This window comes from Ictidomys tridecemlineatus, chromosome 2 (assembly GCF_052094955.1).
Source record: "Ictidomys tridecemlineatus isolate mIctTri1 chromosome 2, mIctTri1.hap1, whole genome shotgun sequence".
Lineage (NCBI taxonomy): Eukaryota > Metazoa > Chordata > Mammalia > Rodentia > Sciuridae > Ictidomys > Ictidomys tridecemlineatus.
In genome coordinates, this window is record NC_135478.1 from 128,924,551 (window position 1) to 128,936,565 (window position 12,015).

The 12,015-nt window shown below is 38.4% G+C and overlaps 1 protein-coding gene across 1 annotated transcript in view; it reads right to left on the minus strand.

Moving 5' to 3' along the window:
- Window positions 1-12,015, minus strand: part of Abca13 (ATP binding cassette subfamily A member 13) — a 422,085-nt gene that overhangs the window by 140,344 nt on the left and 269,726 nt on the right. Inside the window, exons 46-48 of the mRNA XM_078039756.1 lie at window positions 9,997-10,115; window positions 7,854-7,941; window positions 1,347-1,455 (exon numbers count right to left, since the gene is read on the minus strand). Coding sequence (XP_077895882.1) covers window positions 1,347-1,455; window positions 7,854-7,941; window positions 9,997-10,115 — 316 coding nt within the window. The remainder of the gene's footprint in view (window positions 1-1,346; window positions 1,456-7,853; window positions 7,942-9,996; window positions 10,116-12,015) is intronic.

Consider the following 12,015-nt stretch of genomic DNA (forward strand, 5'->3'; position numbering starts at 1 on the left):
ATGGTTTGCTGACCTCAACCTTCTGTCCTTTAAGATCCGATGTAAATTACTCCCTTTCATGAAGATGATCAGCAGAAGCAACCTCCCTCTTTATGGAATAGAAAAGCAAAGGCTCACTATAAGCTAGACATAGAATCCAATCAAGGACTTAGAATCAAACATTTTCAGAGTCACAGCTCATAGGTGATTTTTCTGAACATCAGTTTTCTAATCAATAAAGGAAGCAAATATTGCCTATGTTCTAAATTGATATAAAAATTTAATTGAGACCTTGGATATTCAAATATCTCATGGAATTTTTAATACATTTCTGTTCCTTAAAAATGACATTCTACTGTCCCTATTCTGTATGACTTTATACTTCTTTTATGCTTCTCTTAGTCATATTCATTTGTGATGTTTTTTATTACCTCCTATGATTATGAAATGATTATTGTGCCGCAAAATAAATTTATTTTATTTTTAAAAACTGGTAACAGACTGGGGGCATAGCTCAGTGGAAGAGCACTTGTATAGTGCTAGGTCCTGTGCCAGGTCCTAAATTCAATTCCTGATACACATACTCATGCACACACACACACACACAAATTGGCAGGCAAGGAAAGCAAATGTGGAAACATAAGGTAAGGTTGGAGTCAAGTAAAAGCCTATCAGAGTAATTTTTCACCATTGATTTCTATGTGAATTAATGCTTCAACAAATGCATTTTGTGAATAAATTGTAAGGATAAGGCCCATCTTTGCTTATACTTCCTGTTTCTCTCCTTCCTGTTTTTTTTCCTAAGAAACTGAATTAACTTGATAAATTACAGTTTTATCTATTCAAGTAAAACCAATATACTCTTAAACCAATAAATTAATTCCAGATTCCAGAAATGGATCTGTGTCATTTACCAAAATAAGAAAGCATAAGTAATCAGTCAGTGATCAACATAGCTAATTGATGAGTTGAGGACCCATAATAAATCACCTTCCTGATGATTAAACAGAGGGGTGGATAGTATTCTACACTGCAGAATTCCATACAATAGTCTTTAAAAAGAGAATTCATCCTTGCTTCTCTAAGATGTGAAAGCCACAGAATCATTTGAAGAGAGAACTCTCAAGTCACCTTTGGCTCACCTCATCTTGCAGATGAGGTCACAGTTTCAAGAAGGTTCAACGTTTCATGACATACACACAGAATCAGAGAGAGCCTGCAATTTGTATATCTTTACACATCGGTTGACTATTGCTACAGACCTTCCCACTCTTCACTTTCCTATTCAAAACCTTTTCTGTTTCTTTCATTTTTAAAAAATATTGTTCTCAGGAAAACAGTCTAATAATACATGAAAATAACATTACCATATTGTCTCCAGTCCACAGCAGGGGGTAAGTGTCGCCACAAAATAATGTTGCTTAGATGATTTAAGTAGGAGGGTAGAGAGTGAAAACCCTTCTGATTATACCATACCTAAAAGAGAAATAATTTAATAACTCTCATGAAATTATTCTTTAAGTCTTTTCTGGGACCCAGGAATGCATGTGTCAATTAACTTCAACAGCACCTGAATGCAGGACTCAAAGTAACGTCGTGGCGTGGCTGACAGTGAGCAGTCAATTCTAGTCTGCTAATTTTATATTTATCTCAAGCATATAATTTACAGCTAAAAATAGATTAATTTTCCCCAGAACAAATTTGAATGTTGCTCTATAATTATAGTCACAGGGGAAAAAGGAACTGAAGCCCATCATTTTTTTTCTTTCTCAGTTGGTAAGCTAATGAAATTTGACCTGCAAATTAAAAGCGTGGAAGATGATCAGAAAAAAATGATTACTTTCAAATTAATAACTGAATGTGGAACATTATTTCTCAAAATAAATCGAATTGAACATTTGCTGAGCATGGAGAATACAGCCACGAGCCTGTTGGATAGGAGAAAGTGTCTGTTTGATAGGAGACAAAAAAGAGAAAGATGGTGTTATTAAAATTGGCATAAGTATCATAAAAAATACTGATCAAACTATCAGTACCTATAATTCAAGATATCAATATTTTAATGAAAAATATATGCTTGGTCCGGAAAGCATGGTAACTTCAAGAAATATAAAGAATCAACCAGCGCATGTGGGTCTTAATCTAAGTGAATGAAGAGCTCATTTCTCTAGCCAATCCTGTCTTTTGTAACAAACCATTTTGAAGAATTAAAGCTACCCCACAGAAAGTTAACTCACAGAAAAACTAAGTTTTCCACAGAAGTCTCTCCAAAATTAAGAACCAGTCCTCGAGTCACTTGCCTGCCAACCCAAATATTTTTAAAGTGGGATTCTGGAGTGATAGCTATTGTGTTGATAGGAAGAGCTGAGTAATTTAAATATTGCTCTTATCATTAAAAAAAAATCCTGCTACACAAGACAATACTCCCTAACTCTTTCTCATTCCACTTCATAAACAATTCATGAAACAGACCCCCTCGTCTCTTTCACATTGCTAATTTCCTTATTCAAATATTTTCACAGGTTCATAGAGTAATCCTTGCCCATCATCTTTTAAACTCCAAGGAGAAGGACTACAGCTTGAGAACTACTAATCATAGAACTCAGAACACTCTAAGATTTCAAGGCTAGACTAAAGAGTGTGGGATTGGACGAGATCCCCCCAAAATTCCTAAAGCAATTTAAACCTACAATTCTGCAATGGAGAGGAAAAATGTGAGTCCTTTAGTTAACACTGAACTGAGAGTATACACCACACGTCAGAAGTGCGTCCACCTCTTTCACTCAACATGGGGAGAGTCTTCCACACAACTCTGTACCATCATCCCTTGGGGTCTCACCGTTACATCACATCCCCTAAGATACACCTGAACAGATCCCATATTTCTGGAAATGATACAAATCAACAGAAATTAGACTTTGGTCAGAGACAAGGGACAGCTAAAACCCATTGCTTTTGGATCTGAAATCTCCCACTTACCCTGCCCATGACCTTCCACCATGCAAGTCTTGGTCCCTTAGTTGATTAATTGGAGATAGAAATAGCAGAGACAATGGTAGTCTTTTTGCCTTGGATCATGGGCTTTCAAATTTTGTTTCATTTGTTTGTTTTAATCTTTATTTTAAAATCAGAGTAACTTGTTTACACTTAAAAAATAACACAATACAATGGTATAGTATCTAAAGTGTAGTATCTAGAGTATCTAAAGTATTCTTTGGTGGAATAGAACTGGGGAGACCAGAATCTGCCTTCTCGGCTTTTCTTGCCTCACCCTCTCTGGGATCTGAGGCTTGTGTTGATGGTTTAATGGCCCCAGTTCCTTACCATTCATTAATCTGCCCTCTTCCATGTGACTTTCATAATTTCCCATTCTTAACTCTGTGTTCAGCCCCACAACGGGCTTTGATCCACAGATACTGGCCGAGCTCTGAAAGCACAGGTCTGTTCCTGTAACCTTTTCTGTGCCTCTGCTACGGAGCATGGCTGGCTGGCCCACTGAAAGTAAGAAACAGAGACATGGCTGAGCACCCCACACACTCTCTAGTTCATTTCTATAATTTTATGTAGCCTCATTTTCAGGCCAGTAGGAAGGCTCAGTCAATTTCAACACTGATTCCCGTTCTGTACCTCCTCTCACTCTCTCAACACAGGTGATTCAGAAGTCTACCTTAAACAACTTCCTCCTGGTGACTATTTCCCCATGGAACAAAACAAATCAAGGAGATAAGCATACCTAACTGAGCCCCTGGTTCGCATATCCCCCTACGAATGGTGCAAATATGCCACAGTGACCAGTTTTCAGGGTGACCTCCTAGAACTTGTGCCTGCTTGCTTTGAACCCACCAGTTATATCCCCCTGTAGGAAACCTGTTTGGGTAATATTCCAGACCCAACAAAGGCACTGGCCCAGGCCCCTGCCCTACCTCTTCACTCCCTCATCTCTATGCATGTGTCCTCTGGGCCTGCAAATAATAAAACACCTGTTTTTCATCCTACGTCTCCTCTAATTATGAAAGGGATGCTCTCCATCTTAAAGATTTTAAATTACAACACCAACCATCATTGCAGCTCAAGCCAACAGCCAGCCAACCACACACACATATGCTCATTCCTAGACAGGAACAGCCCAACCTGGCCTAAAGGAGAAGAATCTCCCAGACCCATCGGCTAATAAATGTCTGTTGTCGAGGTCTATGAAGTTGGTAATTATTGTTATACAGCATTATTGTGAGAAAAGATAACTGATAGAATAATTAGCACTGGGAGGGATATTGTTATAACATAAAGTGACAAAAACATACATAGAGGCCAGGACAGGTGGCCTACATCTATAGTCCCAGCAAATTGTAATGCCAGTGACTCAAGAGAATGAGGCAGGAGGATCACAAATCCAGGTCAATCCAGGTAACTGAGGTCAATCCAGGTAACTGAGTGAGACCCTGATACAAAATAAAAAACAAAAAAAGAACTGCTGGAGTAGCTCAATGGTAAAGTGCTCCTAGGTTCAATTGCCAGGACCAAAAAATTTTTTAAAAAACTAAAAAATAAAAACACTTAAAGGAGTTTGGAAATAGATGAGAAAACCTATAGGAATGATTGGAAAACAAGTGGCAAGAAAACTTTTTCAAATAAATGACAGCAAAAGCCTACAGTGGTCCCTATTATATAGTATCAAAGCATTTGGTAAAATTGTCACCTATGAAAACTTTGAAAATAGGAGATAGAAATTATGCCCCCAAAAAACTGGATTGGAAATTTCTAGGCAAAATGTTGAAATATATGGCTTCAGAATAAAGATTAAGGGTATGGCTGTGAGGACCTTGTTTAAGACCATAAAAGAATAATGGTGCTTAAGGATCGTCTCAGGGGCCAAAAGGGCCTGGAACTTAGGAGGCATTGCTCCCTAGTACCCTGCTATTGCCCAATTTCATTTTAGAAAGAGCAGCCTGTTTCAACAAGAATCAAGGAAGTGGCTTGTGGACCTGAATTAAATAAATATAAGAGGCCTAGAGTGCTCTGCAGGGAGTAATACCCCTGACCCAACAAAGAAATACCATCAGGCTAGACTCAAAGTAAAAGGCAAACAGGCCCTAGAGTCCAGCTTCCTACAGGCAAGTTAAAACCTTGCTCAAAGGCGTAGTTACAAATATCCTCTTCACATGTAGTCCTGGAGGGAGATGGAGAGAAAGCATTTGGCTGGGGGTAGAGGTTAGGGTGACAGTGACAGACTGAAGAAGAGTGTCAGGAAGCAGAACCAGAGACCAACTAAGGATCATCTCACAGCTGGGACTCCAAGGCCCTGCCAAGAAAGCTCACAGCAGCCCAACCCAATAAGCACAAGTATGCTGCTGATGGTTTGTGGCTGTTTATAGCATCATTTTGGCAATAAATGATTGATTGACAGAGTTTCAAGGAAACAGGCTTAACACGTTCTTGAGACCCTGCATCAGTTCTTCTCTATACTGACTTTACTTGAGAGTGCTTTTCTAAATTCTTTAAGCAATGCATACTGTCTAGTGAACTTAAAATTAGCATGTAGGATTTGGCCTCATTCAATGAAAGAGCTTTTCTTGCTTTTTTTCTTTTTTTCCTGTAAAGAACAGTTTTCTAAAATTGGACTGTGTTCTGAAAATAAGTTGTTGGATTTCCTTCCCTGCTGGTCCCTACATCAGGTAGTGATAATGTCTAATGAGTGAAATAGGAAGTTAATCTGCTTTTAGGAACATATTATGCCACCTCAAAGTAGACCTTTCATTGCAGGAGTCCTGAGCAATGGCTCCTCAGAAAAGTAACTAAGCAGAAATAAGAAAATCACTCAGAAGATATTCACATGCAAAATTCCAAGCAGAACAGAATGTATGGGGGGGAAAAAAACAAGAGAGGCAAAGTATCTGGTCATTGTATGAGAAGTGTATATGCTCTAAAGAGTGTTTAAATTGAATAAACTAAACATTCAGAATGTGAGTGAAAGGACTCATAACTCATGGAAAGTTTGTATGAGAGACATTCTACAGTGTAATGAATCATACATTAAGAATATTCATATGCAAATTTTCCATTTTTCCTTCAGAAGGACTGTGAAAATCATATCAACTATGTCTTACTAATATAGCCGAGAGTCTGAAGGAAAAGGCTGGCTGGTCATTAATTACTGAAAGGTTAATGTAATCATTTGATAGGTCATCAGCCACCACCAGCATCCAGTGAGTTTTTCAGATAACAGACTACCCTTCACACCTCCCTGCAATATCAGTTCCTTGCCCTCCTGGAAAGAAGCTCATTCCCCAAAGAGACAGATACAATTCACTTGCATGCTTGTGCCTGGCAAAAAAAAAAAAAAAAAAAAAAAAAAAAAAAAAAAACATGTCAAACAATGAAAACTCCAGAAGTCACCATTCAAGCATGCCTGGTGCAGGAAAAACAATCAAAACAATGTGAGACAGAACAGGTGTCAGGAAAACACATGGATGAGTGGCCCCTGAGCACCTAAATGCAAAGACACAACCACCCACTATAAATAAAGAGGGTCTGGATTTGGAGAGAATAGAAAGCAAAAATATTCTTAGAGGAAAGAAACAGATTCCTTCTACAAATCAGGCACGTTTTAATATTGGCTACACATGTTCCAATCTATGCCAGCAAATGTATTTCAGGGTGTCTATCAAGCTATGAATGATATTTTCACACTAAGCTATAAATCTCCTCCTTTTAAAGTATGTTTAAAAAGGATGAGGAGGGGGAAAGATCTGAACAAACCTTGCTGAAGAAGAGATTTTTGAACTGTCCACACTATGACGTGGAATTTTCTTCAGGGATTATATTTAAAGTGTTGACTGTTAACATTTTCATCAGGAATGACACTGTGAAGTACAAGTGAGGAGTCTTTATTCTCAGAGGGAACTTTCCCATGCACAGGTCCTAATATGGATTAACTTTTCCAGGTTCCATATTTCCAGGTTAATCCATATTAGGACCTGTGCATGGAAAGATAGCTGGAGGGTATCTTCTGGGAAGATCATCAGTTTCATTAATTCTACGTTAAGGTGAAGTGCAGATGAGATACCCACATGATAGAAATGAACGACTTTTGGTCATTTCTACACTGATGTCCTAACACGACTGTCAAGCATTCTCTTACAGTGGACATACTTTCCTCCCACAATCTACATTTTTTCCCAATTTCTCTCTCAGTAGAACACCAAACTATTTCCCCAGTCATGGAGACCAAAACTAATTCTTTCAGCTTTCCCCAGTTCAAGATTGTGTTGATTTTTTCCCTTGAAAAAATCTGTATTATTAACTAATTCTGCAGTCCTATTGGTAGATAAAAGCATGTTCCTCTATATACCAGTTTCACACACCTGACAAATCTTGCCACCTTTTTTCTGTAATTACAAAAAAACTATACCTAATTAATAGGATACTCCTGGCAGGGCTTGAAAAATCTGGGGGTCCTATGAGCTTTCCTGTGTATTTTCTGATTTTTCAATGTCACCTCTGTGTCCAACAGCCTTTTGGAAGATAAGGAATTAAAGTGAATGCATAAAGAACTTTTTGGGGGCCACTGGGGACGGTAGTGATATTTGTACTTATCACAACTATGATAACTTTAAAAATAGATTATCTTTCCACTTGTTTTGGTCTAATTAGATGAAGTCCTGACTTAACAAAAGCAGGAACCTATTTGCTCTATTTTCACACAATCTAAAGCACAAAATTTCATTTCCTCTTTCAAGGAAATGTTTACATACAACTATTCTTACTCATATAAAGCATTAGGATTTGATCCAGCCCCTACTACTTCATTCTCAAAAATGTATTTGGATTTTTAATTTTCCTAAATACTTTATAAAGTTGGAAGGAAAAAAAATTACCTTTGCCAGAGTTCTTGGGCTCGACTTGTTTGCATTCACATCTTGAATTTCACTGGGGTCTTGCACTCCAAAAGACCAGCCTCCAAGTCTGTTAACAGTAAACATGGTGTTAGTGCTCCAATCAGTGGGGACTAGGACTTCTACCCAGAGGGTATTTAGCTACCAACCACATGAGGTATAGTGATCTTAGGACTATGGCCAGCTAAACATCTCTGATCTGCAGAATGACCAACCACACAGCACATGCCTACAGAAGTGACTACCCAATTCCAGCATCCAAGGAGGCCACTGCTTATGGAGTAGAACTAGATTAGCAAGTATAACTAATATAACATAACTAATATAATATAATATAATATAATATAACCAATATAACTCAGAACTTACCACCTTGCTAGGAAATGCCACGCAAGCACATGGTGTGATCATAAGCAATTTATTTTAATCAAGGTCATTTCCTCAAAAAGCACACTATTTAAGATTATCTGGACCATCATGATAGTGCAGCCACCCTGGTTTGACCATCCTACTCTGCTCCTCTCATTCACCACTCATATCTCACCTGGGTCAAGAAGGCATCTGAATACAAGAGTTGAGTGAGATGTTCCTCCTTGAATTCTCCCAGTACCCTACATTCCCATATATTGTATCAATTACTACCCTTGTTTTTAATCTTCTACTTACTAGCTTATCTTTCATGTAGCTCTGTGAGCTTTTCCTAGGTAGAAATTATAGATTTAGTTTCTGTTATCTCCATGGGATGCATGGTATCTGGCATTTATTAAACTTTCGAACATAATTGACATTAGAAATAAAGGCATGTATTAAATGCTGTCCCCCACTCTCTAGATAGAAGGAGATTGGAGAACAGTCCTATACATGGTAACTCTACTTGCTACAAAAATTGAGGCAAAGGAATAGGAATGCACTCCTACCTGGCTCAGTTAATTCACTCATTCATTCAACAGATACTCACTGAGCACCTTTGAGGTGCCAGATACTATTCTAAGTTCTGGGCACAAAAGATCCTACCATTAAAAACTTAACCATCAGGGTTAAAAAAGGAAGCTGGAGGTTATAGGACATTTTTATGGATGCTAGAAAGTGAGGAAGCACGAGAGACACCGTTAAAACACATCGGAGTAGAAAAGGTTGATGTTCAGGAAGGATGAGGATATGCTGGTCTGACAAGGGCAAAGAGGAGACAGAGGGCCTTAGGTATCTCAGGCAACATGGACCATCTATAGGAGGCCTATCTAAATGAAACAATGCATTGTATTTGGCAGGCTCAGTAAATTTGACAGTGAGGTGAATGCTTCTGAGATTTTAAAACAAAACTTCTTATTCATTTCTGTCCTCCATCCCTTTCTCTGAATTCACCTCCTCGGGCTCAAGGAAAATCAGCACAAAGCAAAAGCTTTACTCAAAATCACCCAAAGGAATTTTAAGATACCATTTGTACCCAGGTGCCCATACTAGATGTGGCAAAGTATAGGGTATTCTAAAAAGAGGCCATTGTTTCATTATGCTGTTAACTCATCTGCTTGAATTCCCTAAAGCAGTAAAACTGCTTCTGGCTCCCCAGCCTCTACCACTGATGGAATCTCAATTGAAATGATTTCCCCCAATGCTTCAAAGACTGAAAGCCAGCAGTGAGGAATCTGATTAAGGCCCACAGCATATCTTTGGAATTTTTATGAACACCAAGGTGAGTATTAGACTTCTGAGAGTTTGTGAACATTAACATTTGAAACAACAGGTTCTCCAAAGCACAGTTGGCACTCTATAACCTTGGGTCCTACAAACATGGGTTCAACCAACCAAGATAGAAAACACACAGGAAAAAAATTGCTATGTACTAAACATGTGCAGACTTCTATTTCTTGTCATTATTCCCTAAACAGTACAGTATAACAACTATTTAGGCAGCATTCACATGGTATCAGTTCTAAGTAATCCAGATTTAAAGTATTAAAAAGGACACGTGCAGGTCATATACAGGTACTATGCCATTTTATATAAGGGACTTGAGCTTCTGCATGTTTTGGCATCCTTGGGGTTGCAGGAATCAATTCCCAATATGTAAGGAGCAGGACTATAATTCAAAGATAATAGAAAAGATAGAGAGACAGTTGTAACACACCTTGGATTCTCAGATGGCATCAGCAAGTACTGCTCCACATTGAAGCCTGAGAGATTGAGCAGGGTGTGGCCCAGGCAGTTGGTCAGGTAAGGAGCCCCAGCACTTCCATTTGGACACTTCTGTAATAGTTTTCAAAGGATAAAATAGAAATGTTTCCATAACCCACAAACCAATTTACCATCATTGCTTTAAACAAAATGTGATTTTTTTTTGTCTTTTGGTTTTTAATCAATTATCTTCAGCCTTTTATACATTCTGACTTCTAAAATCTCTTTAAGAGTCTCCTATATTTGAGAATTGTGCCAGAATTCCACTGCAACCTATGCAGTCAATTATATCTGAGAACTTCAAATCCTTTTCTGTATGTAAGTTTGAGCAGATTTGTAAGAACTAAAAAGAGAGAAATGTTTTCACTGGGGTGATCTTGTGTTTGATGAACCTGAAAGAGAGTCAGAGGTAACTAGTGGGAGGGAGATAAGCAGGAGAATTCAAAGGCATGTGCTTCTTTCATAAGTGTCTAAAGTAGAATTCAAACAGCTCTTTCCTGGCAGCTGACTAGAGTGCTAGAACCACGTCTGAATCAAGAAATGACCACCAAACGAGGTGGGAGTCAGTGGTCACAGCTACGCACCTGACCTCAGACAAGTTCAGACTATATGGATATGGACTTTGCTTCTAATTTGGGAGATAATAATATAATGGAAATAGGAAATGACCGATTCTAAGCCTTTCATTCCAGATTTGGAAACTTGTTTTCTTATTTGCAAAATGGAAATAAAATCAGCCCTACCTGTGCATGGGTTTGTCATTACATTCAGAAATGCACAAGAGAACTATGAAAAAAAAAGTAAGAAAGGGTTGTATATGCTCAAGATATTTCTCTTAAGTTCTTGATGACAAGGCTTGAGGAAAGACACTAAGAAGAAGAATTATTGTAAGTTGTAGTCCAGCCAAATTCTCACTCATATGTTAAATCTAAAAAGGTTGAAGTTAAATAGATAGGGGGTAGAATGGTGGTTTCCAGAGACTGGAGGAGGGAATGAGTGGGAAATGGAGGGATGTTGGTCAAAGCACACAAAACTTAAACAAGAGGAATGTGTTTAAGAGACCTAGTGTACAATATGGGGACTACAGCTGAGAACAATAGACTGCATACTTGAAAACTGTTGGAGAATAGATTTTAATTGTTCTCACCTAAAAAAAAAAAAAAAAAAAAAGATACACTGTGGAATGGCTAAGTCAATCTATTTAATTATGCATTCTTTCAAGAATAGCTCAACTTAGCCATTCCACAATGTATACATATATCAAAACATCATGTTCTACACCACAAACACACACAACCTCTACCTGCCAATTAAACTAGAATGTAGAGCTACATAATTCAGCCAAACTCGATTACCTAACTCACAGATTGACGTGATAATCTTTAAGGTGACCATGAGACAGATTGGCATCATGTGGCCACAAGACAATGAATGACAGAATCCCATAGGAACTGAAAGAGTGAAGGAACACATTCTCCTTTCCAGCCTTTCAGGGGGGCACCTTGACTTCAGACTTCAGACTGAAATAATACTGGTACTGATCTCAGACTTCTGGTCTCCAGAACTGTGTGAGAATAAATCTGTGTGTGTGTGTGTGTGTGTGTGTGTGTGTGTGTATGTGTGTGTGCGCGCGCGCACGCGCACGTGCGGGTTTCAGTAACCTTGTGGATTTAACATTTGTTACAGTAGCCACAGGTAACAAATGCCCCCTGCCCCCAGTATAAGGCCATATACATTCTTGACTGTATGTAGCTGTTCATATGGTTGCTGTTATTCATAAGAGTGAGAGTCCTAAAACTTTCTGAATATTCTTCAGAGCTTGCTCAGTTCGCATTCACTGGTAGTCTTCCTAGTGGTGTCTTTTCCAAAAAATGAGAACAACATGTTCCCATGGAACATTTTTGTGGGTTTAGAAGAGCCATGGTACATTGAAATGTGGGGAAACAGGCACAACCTTGTGGACCCAGGACTT